The following is a 16,638-nucleotide window of genomic DNA, read 5'->3' on the forward strand; positions in this document are numbered from 1 at the left end:
ACGCTTAAGAAAAAAGAAAAGCACAGAGAAATTTAAGGGGTAGTTATAAATATACACCGATACTATATTTCTGCATAAACCCTGAAGCTTATAAAATATGTTCTCATAAAAGAGCAACTAAATTTGAGGAAAGGAGCAAATGTTAGCTTTTATCGTCATAGTTTATAAAGGAAAAGCAGAGAGCTCTCTCTCTCTCTCTCTCTCTTCTCTCAGCTTATTTGATACAACGCCAAGTACTTCACAGTTGTTATTTAATATTTTCTAAATAATCATATGGCCAGTGAAAGGCACCAATGTATACATTTTACGAAGGAGAAAACAGGATACCTCTAGTCAACTGTCCATTGTAAGAGCCACACCAGGAAACAAAATCCAAAACCGTATAGAGAAATATAAGGAGTGATTGTACACCACGGCTTGAAGTGTTGTCTGCACAATTCCCATTAGAACCAGTGTATCTATGGTTGATTCACTTTTACCTCTAAAGAGCTTTCCTTTGTTTTTGCCAACATAGGTTTCATATGGGAAAACCCAAATAAGCCTTAAAATCACAGTGCAAAGTGTTGTAACTTAAAACATTAACTCATTTACCTAGTATCCTTGGTCTCCATTATCACTCGGCCTGGAATATCTGTCTGGGAAAACCATGAAAAGATGTTTCTTTCTTCCAAGTCTTTCCTTTGTGTTTCCTGTAAGCGTGTACTCCAGTTCAGCTCTGCCTGGCCAGTGAAAAGGCTGTCTTCCCCTCAGCATCCACTCGTCATCGGATGTCCGAAAGCGTTGCTGTGTTTTGTGTCTGCGTTCCTTAAAGTATGACTCTCCACTCTCCACGTGTTGCCTCCTTGGGTTACGCCTCCTGAGGCAACAACCCACAGCTGTTCTTAAGGTAAAACGGTTATCGATTAGCTAATGGGTTTTGGCTTTTCCCCAAAGCAAAGATAAGCTATTTTCATCTGAGAATCTTCCGTATTTCTTCTTGAAGGCGTTGGGGAAGATACGTAGACGTGCTCGGGCTCCGCGTGTTCCTCACCCGTATCTCAGCGGACGTGCAGTCCTCCTTGGTGAGCACCCTTCTTCTTGCTTCTGTGATACCTGCATCTCGGCATCACTTCTGGGCTCCTGAAAGAAAAATCAAGGAAGGGTGAAGGAAGGGGTAGGGGAAAGTACTCAAAGGAAAGGCACTGACAGTGCAGTTCCGCATGGAAGACTGCCATGGTTCTGAGCTCCAGGGACTTGCTAATTATAAACTGCCGGCTGCACCACAGCCCTGCCAAGCAGCACGGCACTTAGCCTTCCCCTCACCACCGGCAGACGCACATCGCAACCACACCAGGCCGTCTCTATAAATAAAGACATGTCCACTTAATTTAGTTTCATGTTCTCACTACCTGCGCATTTCTCCTCATCCCTCCTGATCCCCGGCTTCTTCCAAGCGGAATATGTGCTTCCCACGATGTGCCTTGTTTCACGAACAATACCCCTAGATCCAAGCCTGTGACTTTGCACATTATAGCTCACGCTTGAAAATGAAACATCTACATCTTAAAAAGAAGAAATGTTACTAGTAATATGCTTAATAACCATTGTTGCCTGCAACAGTCTACCATTTAAAGAAATAAACTAGAAGAAAAAGATGTCAAACGGAAACAATGGTAAGCCAGAGGGATGAATGCGACTGAATTTTCTACCCACTCCTACAAGTATCACGGTTACAAATTCTTTATAATTTTCAAGGCGCCCTCTTAGACGCTGTCGCCGTTCTTTGATAGAGACAGAAGTGCGAGTCTGGAAGGTGAGTCGCTGTGCTTCAGCGTCCTCGACTAGAAAGTGAGGGGCTGGAAATGGGAAAACCAGATCCTGACTTCTTATTCCGTTTTTGCTACCCAGCAATGTTTCCTTTTGGACAAAGGTAATGTGGAGATAATAATCTAAGCTATATTTAGAACACTATAGATTCCTGGATTCGTTAAAACCCAGGGAAGAAACTCAAAACTCCCTGCAAATTCTTCCCCAAACACTTCCCTAGTGACTTGCTATAATAAAAATATTCCTCGGCACCATGAGTGAGATGAAAGGAAACAAACCAGTCCAAAATCTTATTATTCTTTTATAGGAAATCATATATCAAAAAATTTGCCTCCTGTCAAGAATTAGAATAATTCTAGATTTTAAATTAAAATTTAAGAATTAAAATTAAACTGAGGAATTGTAGTAGCAAGAGAATGGAAGCCTTTGGTGTGATAATGGATTTTAAAAATTGGACTCTTCACTTTGAAACGCTCAGATTCAGAGACATTATGTATAATAAGGTGGAAGAACAGGATTGATTTCTTTATCTGTAGAATGAGAGAATTAGAATGTGTTCTAAGTTATCAACGCCTCTAAAATTCTATGATTCTAGACAAGTATATGTACTTTTAACTCATCAACAATTGTGCGAATAGGAATTAATCCAAACATGCTTTTTTTAATTAATTTTTATTGGAGTATAGTTGCTTTACAATGTTGTGTTAGTTTCTACTGCACAGCAAAGTGAATCAGCTATATGTATACATATGTCCCCTCTTTTTTGGATTTCCTTCCCATTTAGGTCACCACAGAGCATTGAGTAGACTTCCCTGTGCTATACAGTAGATTCTCATTAGTCATCTATTTTATACATAGTATCAACTATATACATAGTGTATATATGTCAATCCCAATCTCCCAAGTCAGCCCCCCTCTTTCCCCCCCTTGGTGTCCATACATTTGTTCTCTATGTCTGTGTCTCTATTTCTGTTTTGCAAATAAGATCATCTGTACCATTTTTCTAGATTCCACATATATGCGTTAACATACGATATTTGTTTCTCTCTCTCTGACTTACTTCACTCTGTATGACAGTCTCTAGGTCCATCCACGTCTCTACAAATGACCCGATTTCTTTCCTTTTCATGGCTGAGTACCAAATATGTCTTTTAAATACAAAACAAAAGTTTTGTCAGTGAAAATATCCTTTTAAGGAAAAACAAAATATGCGTGTATTGTTGAACAGAGATGCAGGCATGAACATACATGAATGTTTATGGCAAAACATGAGCCTCCGAGGGAAATCTGGGATTGGCTATCCTTGGAGCAAGAAGACTTACTAGGCTTTGCCTGCAGCCTGCGTGGGTTATCCGCGCAGGAAGTTCTGCCACCCTAGGAACATTAGCGGGAAATAGGAGTATCGATCTAAGTGGAACACTGCACGTCCGTGCCCACCAGCCCCACTGCATGAGTTTCCATCTCTAATTCCAGCTTCTGGATACCTTTTAAAACATGTATTCTGTCATCTGGGATATTAATTAACTTTATATCACCTGGCACGCTTGGCAAACTTGCTAAACAGCAAAGAGCCCTATGGCATATTATTATAACTTTCCTCTGGATGGACAATTATACATTCATTACAAAAAAACAATCTTTGGATTTTTTTTTCCTAAATAACTCTGCGCCCTAATGAACGTACATCAGACACATTTACTGCCATCATTTCTAGCAGGATACAATGACTTTGCCCAGCGTATTACTAAAGCCAAGATATGGTCTCTCTCCTTGACCTCTACTGAGCTGCCAGTCTAATAATCTTGTCAAAGTGAGAAAGGCATTATTATATAGATGTGCCCTTCATGAACCCGTGCTGGGCCCCAAGGATCACCGTGTCCTAAGAGCTCATGACCTCTCGCTGGTAATCCAATCTTCAATTTTAATATCGCTTCTATTATGAACATCTTCCTTTTTTAGACACTGGATCGTTTGTGCGTGTGCATCTCCCCAGGACCTGTCTTATTCTCTAATTGCGCAGAACTCACCGTCTGCGGTTGAATAACTGTATGCCAATGACCACACATGTGGATGAGAGAAGGCAGTGTGTTGACTGGAGCATCAGTTTCCCAAACAATCGTCCCAAATTATAGTCATTTCATAATATTTCTCATATTTGAGATGCAGCTACCACTTTGAGGACCTTTGGCCTATTGTGTACCACCTGTTTGATTATTTACTTAATCTTTTTTTCTTTAAATGGCTCTCTACCTACATAAATGTATTATTTAAGGACACCCAGTACCATGTTCCACAAATAGAAGGTAACTCTAAAAATAAACAAAAGGAATACAAAAGGAATCTTATTAAATTCTGGTTGAAAACACAAGTGTCCATGAAAAACACTGAGTCTTTGACTTGCTCTTTCCCATCATAAATGGGGATTAGTAAATTTATGGGGCATTCATGGCCTTCAATGATTTTATTCAGAAAGAAGAAAGGCTAAAAATTAAATATGCATTTCAAGAACTTCGAAAAAAAGGTAATGGGGATAAACTCAAAGAAAATAAGGTTGAGAGTAGATAAGAGTAGAATTAATGAAATAGAAAACAAAGATACAATGGAAAAGTTAGTTCTTTAAAAAGACTAATAATATTGGCCAACTTGTGGCAAGACTGATAAAGATAAAAGCAAAGAAGAAAAAAAAAATGTTGGAATGCATCAGAAATTTAAAAGGTAAGAGATTTTTTTTTTCCACCCCCGTATGCGGGCCTCTCACTGCTGTGGCCTCTCCTGTTGCGGAGCACAGGCTCCGGACGCGCAGGCTCAGCGACCATGGCTCACGGGCCCAGCCGCTCCGCGGCATGTGGGATCTTCCCGGACCGGGGCATGAACCCGTGTCCCCTGCATCGGCAGGTGGATTCTCAACCACTGCGTCACCAGGGAAGCCCCGAGATTTTTTTTTTTTTTAACTTTTTTTTTTGGCCACGCTGTGTGGCTTGTGGGATCTTATTTCCCCGACCAGGGATTGAACCCCAGCCCTGGCAGTGAAAGCGCCGAGTCCTAACCACAGGACCACCAGGGAATTCCCTAAAAAAAACCTTTAAGGTAATGCATTTTCAAATTTTGAAAATGGACAAATTCTTAGAAAAATATAAAGTACCAAACTAATTCAAGAAATAAGTCAAGCCTATTAAATAGTTTCAATCACTGATATTTAAAATCTCCCCTTGGGGAAAACATTAGATTAGATGGATTTGCTGGTAAGATGTACCAAATATTCGATAAACAAGCAACTCTAAAAGCTACAGAGTCTACCACAGAACATAAAAACAGACAATATGCCCAAATAATGTCATGAGACTGATAATATTCCCCAATCCAATTACCTAAACCAGACTGGGACGGTCTGAAAAAGGAAAATTACCGGCCAATCTTACTCATGAACATAGTTGCAAAAATTCCAAATACGTATTACGAAGTTGAATGGAGCATGTGCAGTATAATCAAGATAATACTTAATGACCAAATTTATTGGACTTATCAGAGGATAAAACTCAATATCCATTAATGAACCGCCCTCTCAAAAAAAGGAAAGAAAACAAAAAACTTTTAGTAAATAGGAAGTAGATGGGAACTTCCTTAATGGAAGCAAACCTCACACTGGGCTGTCTCCATTTCTAGTAAACATTTCACTGCAGGCACTGCCAGGACAAGACAAAAAAAGAAAAAAATGAGAGGGGCAGGAGAAGGGGGGAGGAAGAGGGGACAAAACAATCAGCATTCACAGATGGGACAGTCGAAAAGAATTTCCGACAAATTAACAGAATTAATGATAGAGTTTATCAAGATTCCAGATCAAGTTCAAGTGCACTTCTACACACCAGCAAAAGTTTTTTTAAAAAAGGAAGTTTTGAAGACAACCATTTATAATAGCAAGAAAAAACAAGTTCCCTTGGAATAACTATAACAAAAGAACTTGTATAAAAATTTTAGATAGAAGATCTACAAACTTGAACAAAAGACACCCTTTTAAAAATGGAGGGATATATATAATGGGCAGGAAGGCTCCATATCACTGAAATGTCCACTCTCCTCAGATTGATCTTTTAATTCAAAGGAATTCCAATCAAAATCACAAGAACCATTTTTTTTTTTAGATTCCATATACATGTGTTAGCATATGGTATTTGTTTTTCTCTTTCTGACTTACTTCACTCTGTATGACAGACTCTAGGTCCATCCACGCAGACATAGAGAATGGACTTGAAGACATGGGGAGGGGGAAGGGTAAGCTGGGACGAAGTGAGAGAGAGAGTGGCATGGACATATAGACACTACCAAATGTAAAATAGATAGCTAGTGGGAAGCAGCCGCATAGCACAGGGAGATCAGCTCGGTGCTTTGTGACCACCTAGAGGGGTGGGATAGGGAGGTTGGGAGGGAGACGTAAGAGGGAGGAGATATGGGGATGTATGTATATGTATAGCTGATTCACTTTGTTATACAGCAGAAACTAACACACCATTGTAAAGCAATTACACTCCAATAAAGATGTTTTTTTAAAAAAATCCCAACAACCTTTTAAAATGAAACTTGAAATTTTAAGTTTTATGGAAGAACAAGGGGATAAGAATAAAGACAGACACTCCTTCAGAAGCACGAGCGGAAAGACTTGCTTTACTAAATAGCAAGCTGTAATATAAAACAAGAATAACTAAGTTGGTATGGCATTCGCACAGGAACAATCAAACAGCAGAAAGCTTAGAAACAGATCCATGCATTAATGGAAACCTGATACATGACAGAGGTGTTTGTCAGTTCAGTGGGGAAAGCTGGACCATTCAAAACAATGTCACCCAGACAAGCGCTTATCCACCTGGAAACATAAATGTATCTGTACCTCACACTGCACACAAGTATCAATTCCAGATGATTAAGGGCATAAGTGAGAAAATCAAACCTTAAAGTTTCTGGAAAGAAATATAACCCAATATCTTTATGACCTCAGGGGAGAGAAGAACTCCTTAAACAACAACTAGAAGGCCCTAACCGTAGAAGAAAAGATAGCTACATTCAAACCACATTAAAATTTAGAACTTCTGTTCACCTAAAGCAAGCTACATAAATCAGGAGAATATATTTGTCACACAGACGATAAAAAAAAAAAAAAAAAACTTGAAAGTAAAAAAAGATACAACCTCAAAGAAAAGCGGGCCAAAGACTCCAATTTACATATACTCTTTCCTATGCATAGCATTTCCGTTTTAAAGTGATAAAATTTAAATTTGTACTAGATTGTGTCTTCTACATGGGATAATGTTGAAAGTGTTTATAACATGATGAAGAGTATATGATGACAGCTCTGTCTGAAGTAGTATCTTTAATATCTTTGATTTATTATCATAATAGCTGTTCATTAAAAACGAGGTACAGATGGAAAAACAGAGTCTACGTAATAAGATTTTAAAAGAAGAGGAAAGGAAGGGAGGGGAGCCAAGGAGAGAAAAGGGATATGCAGACAGGGTCGCCCCTCACAGCGTGGCTTCATTTTTTGGTGCCTACTTGAGTAGCACCCACTCCTTCCCTAAATACCTCTCTGTTATCAGGGCATGCGTCCAGCCCCTTGTGAAACCTCCCTAAGAACTTATCCCCCAAGCATTCAAAGTATTCTTTGGGGTTCCCAAGATAGACTTGGTGCCAATAAATCCTTCTTCATTAGTGTGAAATTCTGCACGTGGTATTTAAATAATAGTACTGTAGGGGAGCAAAATTTGCCATTTATCATACTAAGTGAAGTAAGTCAGAAGGAGAAAGACAAATACCACATGATATCACTTATATGTGGAATCTAAAATATGCCACAAATGAACTTATTTATGTAACAGACTCACAGACATAGAGAACAGACTTGTGGTTGACAAGGGGGAGGGGTGGGGAAGGGATGGATCTGGAGTTTGAGATTAGCAGATGCAAACTAGTATATATAGGATGGATAAACAAGGTCCTACTGTAGAGCACAGGGAACTATATTTAATATCCTGTGATAAACCAAAATGGAAAAGAATACATATGCATATGTATAACTGAATCACTTTGCTGTGTAGCAGAAATTAACACAACAGTGTAAATCGACTATACTTCAGTAAAATAATTTTTTTTAAAACAGGCTGATTATGTTTAAGGCCCCAAAGACTCAGAGAGAACCTCTGACCTTCCTACGAACTGCCTAAAAGAACATAGAGCACGTGTTCCAGGAAGGGAACATCACCATACGTGGTAACTGTATTATGCACTAAGTCTGTCTGTTACCATCCCTCTCTGTCCCATTGTCTCTGCCTGCTTTTCCATCTTCAATTGCCTTCCTCCACTTTCAAGTCCCAAACCCCTATTCCCAGCCTCCTCTCATGTCTTTAGCTGAGGATGGTATTTAAGGTGAGGGCTTCTGCCACTTCGGCGAGTTACTCAGTTCCTGGGTCTCTCCATGTATACACGTTAATAAAATTTTGTCTGATTTTCTCATCTTAATCTGTCTCATGTCAATTTCACCCTCAGACCAGCCAGCAGAACTTAGAAGGGAAGAGGAAAATTTCTTCTTCCCCAGCAGTACCTTACCTACGTGTAGTCCTTTACAATTACATGCATTGTTTCATGGGATCCTCAAGACAACTTTATAAAAGAGGTAGACCAGATAGCTTCCTCATTTCACAGGTTAAGAGTCTGAAGCTGTAAGAGGTTACGGGATGTGCCCACACCCTACAGGCACAGAGAAGGGGACAAGATGACAGAAGTCCTCAGGACCTGTCGGTGTTAGTTTACAGAGATGTTAGCTCTGCCGGCGGAGCGTGAGGGAGTGAGAGGTTGTACACACCATCACAGAGCCTCCTAGGGCAGCAGGAAGTGACAGAGCACCAGCAGACCTCTTGACCCGCAGGTAAGGGATTTCAACAATAAACCAGGCTGCTTTCATATAATAATACTGAAATGTGTGGAGCACATCAACATTCACAAATAATTATACATTGTTTATTATATATATATAATAACCTTTCTTATATATTGTTTTACTTTTTCTCATGATTATATATTATTATATATATTGTTTTACTTATTATATATTGTTTACTATACTTATAATAAACAAGCCTTTATTATATACTGTTTCACTTATTCTCATGATTACTTTGTACTAATTTAAGATCAAAATATGTAGACAAAGAAATACTAAAATGGCTTTCTTGATTCTCAGTACATGCTTTCACACACGTTTATTCAGTTCAACAAACATCCATTTCTTGGTGTGCTGTGGCTATTCTACATATGCAGATATATGAACACATCTCTGCCTATAATTAAGCATATATTTAGTTCTATTTCAGTTTTATTGTATTAAACTACAGAAATGTTTTGTTCCTTACTGATTATATGACTACCACGACATAGATTTTTATACTTATGTGTTTAATGCTTCTCTTGTGTGTAAATCTTCATCTGCTGATGCATCCATTTTTGAGTGCTTCAGTGTATCACACATTTACTTTTATAAATCCTTTACAATAACAGTGCATGGAAGATAAAAGCTAGTAGCCTTTTTCTGGCATCTAATATGATTGAACAGCAATCTGATGCAATTTTAAAATATAAGAAATGTGAACATTCAAACTATCCATACTGATAAATTGACAATTCCTCAACAAGACAATCAAATTAATCAAGATATGATAAAACTGGGTCTTCTTTTTTTACTGCTTTTATGATAATTTTGTGTTTACATATTTCATTAACACAGCCAAGAAAATTAGTATGTCCTAAATTTCGTACCCAGCTGTATTGCTATTGATAGTAAAACTGTAATGCAGTATGGTAAGGTTATCTTGTAGAGAGGTATGGTATCTTTAATTTGTTAAAGTGATTTCATAGATATTATCTTATTTCAGTCTCATAACAGCTTCGTGATTTGGTAGGAAATTATTAATTCCATTTGACAGATAAGGAAACTGGTGTCCAGAAAAGTCAAGCACCATCTCATGCTGGGACTTAAACTAATGTCTTTACTCCATCTCTTATCTTAATCCCGCTACTGAGTAGCTAACACAATACAGACACTCAAATATTACTTCCTTCTCTGCCCATATGGTCCCCAAAGGGGAAGGAAGCTGCTCCCGTCATATCACTTTGGGGTAGAGGAATTCAATCGAGGCCACGACCCGGGAACCACATAACCTCTCTGTGCCCAGCCTTCCTCACTGTGACACAGGACAGCTCGCCCCATCTACACACAGAGTCATCATAAACACCAGCCCGAACGGTGTCTAAAAGTACTTAATGGGGCTTCCCTGGTGGCGCAGTGGTTGGGAGTCCGCCTGCCGATGCAGGGGACGCGGGTTCGTGCCCCGGTCCGGGAGGATCCCACGTGCCGCGGAGTGGCTGGGCCCGTGAGCCGTGGCCGCTGAGCCTGCGCGTCCGGAGCCTGTGCTCCGCAACGGGAGAGGCCACAACAGTGAGAGGCCCGCGTACCGAAAACAAAACAAAACAAAAAGTACTTAATGAACAGCAGGCCGGTCCTGCAAATACGAGATGCCGGGCCTTTTGCTCATGGACTATCCTCTAACCCACAAACGGACAGGAAACGTTCATGCTTTTCTGGCCCACACATCCCTGTCCTCGTTTCACGCATCAGGGGCTAAACAGTCAGTGCCCTATAATGGCTATTAGGGAACAGGCCTGGCCGTCCACCCTGGCCAGCTGTGAAATCCCCGCGTTCGGCTTTGACTCCTGAAGCCACTGCCCACGGCTAATACAAGCACAGTGTGTCTCTCCAGTGAGTTCTTCACCTTCCCAGCAAAAAGACCCTATTGTGGCAACCGGGGCTTCCCTCAGAACCGTCGGATTTGACACCATATATGATCTCATTTAAGGAGCAGGAAAGAAACACGCTTGTTCCACTTACTCACTGGGGTGGATATTTATTTTTCTTTTTTTTTTAACAGCTTTATTACAGTGTAATTGCTTTACAATGGTGTGTCAGTTTCTGCTTCATAACAAAGTGAATCAGCTATACGTACACATATGTCCCCATATCTCTTCCCTCTTGCGTCTCCCTCCCTCCCACCCTCCCTATGAGTTGCTCTACTTGAAATGGAAACTGGCCGGCTGGACACCCAGGGCTTAACTCACGGCCATTGTGGCCAAGGAAGCAGGGACGTCCAGGGTGTCCCTCCCCCTTCACAGCTCACATCGACCCCTGAGATCTACCTGTCACGAAAGCTTCAGTTTCCCTAGAAGGAGTCTTTTCACCTATTTATAGCAAAGACTAGAGCCAGAGTTGCCTTCAACCATTTCCTGCCAACAGGATGCACATTCCTCTAAAGCTGGGAATTAAAAATCAACATTACTCTTCATCATGTTTGATCAGACGTATTCATAGGCAGCTAAATCCTCTGTGACGTGCTGAAAATCCACCCTTGAAAGTCCCTGACGTTACAGAAACAAGGAACCAACACAGACAGACTCCGGGCCCACAGAAAGCCTCCACCGGAATTACCCTCAGAATAATGGTCTTGCCCTGCTTGCTGTCAGAACAAAACATGAGTCAGCACAGACTTGAAAATGGCATCTTTGCAAAACAGAGAAGTCAGATTATTTCACCCTGTAAATCAATAGACCAAAATGTAAGGCAGAGCAAGAACTGCAGCTGTCATTAATAACAGCACTGTATGGGCACAGTCTACCGTAGAAAAGGTCATGGTCACTATTAGCCTTATTTGACCTCAAGTAAACATCCCTGAAATGGAAGATTTACAGAAATGCACTTTACAGAGCCCAAAAGTGAAGTTAAAGGTAAGGGATACTTATCAATGTATTTTAAGTCTCAGGTATTTTTTTTCAGTCATTAGCCGGGCCTCTGGGGAAAATGAGGGTGAGTAGTGGTACATAATACGTTCTTCAGGACCAGAATTTTCTTAATTGAACTTAAACATTTAATAAACAAAAGTGTCAATAAATAAAACCAGGGAAATGTTTGGCATGGTATGGAAAATTGATAAAGATTAGATATAACTTATATTTTAAGTTTAAAAACCTAACAAATTAATAGCTTTACGCTCAAAGTAACTATTATTTAATTTATCAGTTAAGATTCTGTTTATATAAGGTTGCCAGGCATAGCAAATAAAAATATGCCCAGTTAAGTTTGAATTTCAAACAAATAACAAATAAATTTTTTAGGTTATGTTTATCTTATGCAATAGTTTCTGTAATTTATCTGGTAACCCTATTAGGACTTTTTTTAATGGTTAAATGTATCATTGCATTAAAAACAAGGAGAGGGGTGGGACGAATTGGGAGATTGGGATTGACTTATATACACTACTATGTATAAAATAGATGACTAATGAGAACCTCCTGCATAGCACAGGGAAGTCTACTCAGTGCTCTGTGGTGACCTAAATGGGAAGGAAAACTGAAAAAGAGGGGACATATGTATATGATTCACTTTGCTGTACAGCAGAAGCTAACACATACATACATCCCCACATCTCCTAAATGTTTTCTTTATTTAAAAAAAAAAAAAACAAGGAGAAAGACTAAACCTCTATTAATATGGTGAAATAGTGCACAAATTCCAGATGCCCCCAAAATTCAAACACAAACTCCTCTCTAGCACTTAGTACTTTAATGAAATAAGGAGATCTATGAAGTTTAAATGATCACCCATAAAGATATTCAGGCAGCTCTGACTGGCAAAATGTTGTCATTTCAGAACACGGGAAAAGGATATGGGAACTGCAGAGCCCCTATTTTCTTGACTAGAGGATAGACTCGTGGTCTCACCCAGGGCAGAATATTGCAAACGAATGCCTGTCTGGATGGCGTGTTGCTGTAAGTGGACCATAGATTTCCCCTTACAGAACCGAGAAGCCCCATGGCATCCTGGGCTTCACAACGCCACGACCTCCTAGCGCCCCGAGAGGGCACACAGGGTGCAGGGGTCACCGCTCAGGGTTGGCGATCTGAGCGCTCACTGATGTCCAGCAAGAAAAGCGAATTTAGATACCGCCCAGTCAACCCCCTCTTTCTACAAATAAGACATGGTCAGGGCTCCACTCTCTTTTAATTTTACATTCTATAATCTGCAAAACGGGTTGCCTGTTTGACCAGGCTGTTGTGAAAATGAACAGAGACAACATACGTGAAAGCGTGCTATTTGAGCAATAACTGTGATAAACTGGAGTCTACCAGGCCTTGAAGGAAATTTAAAGACTGTCCACACCATACCTCTTATCTCAGAGCTGAGGTTAACAGACTTTCCCATGAGCACAAAGAGAAGCCACAGCCGAGGCAGAGCCACGCCTCTGATTCCCAGGCCCGTGTTTCTTCTAACTTCCTTAAGTCTCCTGGCACAATGGCGCCATCTTCGACTTAAATCTGACACTATGTGCTAAGTGCAGAGTTTAAGGAAAGCAAAGGTGGCCGGGAGAAAGGCACGCAAGATAGAAACTAAAACAGTAACGGGATAGGCAATATGAAAAGCAAGTTGCCCCCCAGGTTGTCCAAGATCAGAACTGCCACGGGAATTGTTCCAATTTCAAATCGGCACCTTTCGCACCGCTCACTTGGGCTCATGGCCGGACAGTCAATATCTTCCTCAGTTCTGCCACCATGCAGGATTTGATGGGAGCCAGAAAAAGGAAATTGGCCTTTCCTCTTCCAGTAGAACATGCCTGCGGCAACATGGAAATATCAGCATCACTTTTATAAGAGATCCTTAGCAAGTACTGAATATATTTTTTGTACTTAGAGCTGATCTGAAGAAGCACTTGGTCAAAAGATCATTTCAAAATTCATACCTTTAGGGAAATGGTATGAGAAACCTCTATCTTTTTTTATTATTTTAAATAAAAATGTATTAAAGAATTAATGACAAAACATAATAATCAGCATAAATAGTAAAACAACGAACATAGAATTACCGAGAACCCAGCCCCTGTATAACACTATGTACATTCTTACTGTTAAACATGGTCTTATCCAGTGTGAACAGCAATTTGTGCTCTACTTATTTTTGCTTGTCAAAAAATGAAGGATTTTCTTCTTTGCTTAATGAATAAATCTTTTGTTACTTTACCTAGGCTCTCCACTTGGGAAAGAACATCTTGAAAGCATGCTAAGCGCAACTGAAATTGTCTTATAATTGAAAGTCAGTTATGTCGTCATCAGCTTGCATTGTTCCGCTGGAAATAATTGTGAAAGCCTGAGCTCCATCTTCAGATGATTATTTAGTCAACAGGGACTCTATTGCCATTTTTATCAAGGGGGTTTATTTATGTCTAGCCTTAAAATTTTGACAACACTTTTTTTGGCTCCTATGTACCTATTCATTAAGGAATCATTCACCTAATGACATAAGCAAAATGCCTTTTCTTTCTCCTATCAAAATGCTTTCTATTTCTTCCATCCACCTGGCTCCGGGATGTCAGCAGTCACAGTGAATCAGTAGAAGAAAAGAAGACCGGGGCCCTTAAAAGAGGAAAAAGAATCCACATTTCATTGTGCCCAAAGACAGTTCAAATCACTAGATTTACAAGAATGTTTGAGAAACCTCTTTAGCCTGCTTCCTCACGGACGGGTGGATTGAATGAGAAAATGACAGAACACCCGCGAAGTAGCTACATTTGTGCCAAGTACCGTGCTCGGTGCCTTCAGAGGCACTGGCTCATTTCAACCCTAGAAAATTGTGTGAACAACAATTGCCATCATCTCTGACACAGGAAGGAACCGAGGCTCGCAGAAGTTGAGTGGATTTTCAGGGGCTGCAGAGCTGAGATCTGAAGCCAAGGCTTCTGAGAGCAAATCCAGTGTAAAGCAGCAATACACAAGATGCTACTGATGTAAGCCAGAAGTCTTAAAATAAGGCTGTCAATCAGGTTTTCCTTCCTATTATGTGAAGAATAGAAAACACCATATTAATCATGGAAAAGAGCTTACAAACCAAGCCAGGAACAAGGAAAATATGGGAACATGGTTTGTTTGAAAGGGAGACCGAAGGAGCCTTGACCTCCACAGAAAAGGAGGCAATTGGCCAGCTGAAAACCCAGGAAGGTAAAGAAAGGATGAAGGGACGGCCACGGAGAAAGGAGGAAAAGGAAGTGGGTATCATCTGTCCATGATGTGCAGAAGACTGCAGCAAGATTAGGGAAAGACAGACAGCTGGTTAGTCGTAAGTAAAACCACTGGGTTATGAGAACCATGCATTAACCTAATATGTGTCTGGTTATGAAAGAATACCTTCCGAAAATAATGTGCGAGATTTGCTTTTCAAGTGACAAATAAAATGGGATTAAGTGTCAATCGCTTATCTGCAGTGGAGGAAAGGTAAGAGCTCCCCTCAGTATAACTTCAGGGCAGCTTTCCTCAGCTCCGGGGGCGTATGGGCTGGACCTTCATTCTGCCTTTTGCTCAAATGAACAGGCTTTCCTCACACAGAGAGAACAAAACTTACACAAAAATTAAAGCCCAAGCTATCGCGACATGTTACAAGCAAACCCAACACTCTTCACCGAGGTATCAACCTTGTTTTAAGAAAAAGAGTGAGAGATTTTCGTTGCTACTGTTAAAACCGGGATACTCTAAGAATTTAATGATCACTTATTAAGATAAAATTTAATAACTAAGCAAAATGCTTTCAACTAAAAGCAGGATTTTCAGATATTACTACTTGAGATAAGTGCAAAAACTGGCCTCGTTTACGAGCATGCTGTTTAAAGGAGGACAATTACTATAGATTAGACTAGAAGGCACTCGGGGACTCCCGCTTTATTATTCAATAGCACTCCGCGCTCCACACTCTGCATTACAGCAACAGACCCTTTGTGAGCAAACCCACAGGCCTGGGTGGGAATTTAAATGACAAAGCCGGGAGCTCAGAGCATCTCTCGGTCGCGGGCATCTCTCTAGCAAGGCTGCAGCCGGAGCCTCCCCCGCAAACCACAGGCTGCGGCCCAAAGTGGGAATCGCCGAAAGAACCCCTAACTTACAGCAGCACAGAGCTTTAAAGAAGCGTCTCTGTCCTCTCACAAGGCCGTTTCCCAAGGCGACCGCAGGGCCCGGGCGCCCCGGTCCCAGCCCGGCTCTCGGAGGACCTGGTGACCCATCCCCCGCGGAGCCCGCATTCCCGTGGGCCCCGGCCCGCTCCCGTGACATCCGGCCGGCCCCTCGCGTACCCACCGGTGGCTGCCAGCATCGCGTCCCCGGCCTTTGTGGTCCTTGTGTCCCATCAGCAGGTTCCAGCGTGACTGCCACCGCAGCCGCACCGGTCCAGGCCACCGGACGCCGTGCCGCAGTCAGCAGCTACCCGCCCACACCCGGCGCGCCTTTTTTTTTTTTCTTTTTAAAGAGACAGGACCATCACCAACCTTCGGTTTCAATACTGCTGCACAATGCGGCTAGGTCGCTCCAACTAACTGGTGGTGGTACAGAGGGCAGTCAGTGCATTCTCTCCTCTGTTCAAATTACAAAGTTGCACTTAGGAGGAAGGCATGGCTGCCAGGAGATCATCTCTCTTGGACACTGGTACACCACCTAAGGCTGTGTGACCTTAGAAAAGTCGGTTGTGGGTTCCATTTTCCCCGCGGAAAACAAAGACTGTGACGGGCCATGTCCAGTCTGGGAATCCTATAATCTACTAGAGTTAAAGAGCAGCCACACACTTGCTGCAAAAACACGGTAATACGCTCTGTTTGCCTTGCAGGTTCTAGCTCACAAGGAATTTTTTGTGTTTTATTTGGATTTGGGTAGGAGTTTCCAAAGGTTAAAAAGAGCATTCACTCAAAAGGCTTTGTAAACTGTGCAATG

General features: G+C 41.1%; 1 protein-coding gene and 1 long non-coding RNA gene across 6 annotated transcripts in view; one reads left to right on the forward strand and one right to left on the reverse strand.

Moving 5' to 3' along the window:
- The window catches only part of SACS (sacsin molecular chaperone), a 71,197-nt gene extending 55,053 nt beyond the window's left edge, over nt 1-16,144 (reverse strand). For 2 of the 5 annotated variants that reach the window (XM_067016429.1, XM_067016428.1), the window contains exons 1-2: nt 16,008-16,144; nt 1,031-1,119 (exon numbers count right to left, since the gene is read on the reverse strand). In XM_067016429.1, the coding sequence (XP_066872530.1) occupies nt 1,031-1,119; nt 16,008-16,061 (143 nt within the window). In that variant the 5' untranslated portion in view covers nt 16,062-16,144. Of the gene's footprint in view, nt 1-591; nt 1,120-16,007 lie in introns of all 5 variants that reach the window. The other 3 variants (XM_059041987.2, XM_059041983.2, XM_067016430.1) reach the window with 2 other exon arrangements.
- LOC136792781 (uncharacterized) lies at nt 190-2,081 on the forward strand. Its single transcript, XR_010837201.1, has 3 exons — nt 190-886; nt 983-1,061; nt 1,770-2,081. It is a non-coding gene; the product is annotated as an uncharacterized lncRNA (long non-coding RNA).
- Nucleotides 16,145-16,638: the final 494 nt, after the last annotated feature.

The sequence above is a fragment of the Kogia breviceps genome, chromosome 16, assembly GCF_026419965.1.
Source record: "Kogia breviceps isolate mKogBre1 chromosome 16, mKogBre1 haplotype 1, whole genome shotgun sequence".
Classification (NCBI taxonomy): Eukaryota; Metazoa; Chordata; class Mammalia; order Artiodactyla; family Physeteridae; genus Kogia; species Kogia breviceps.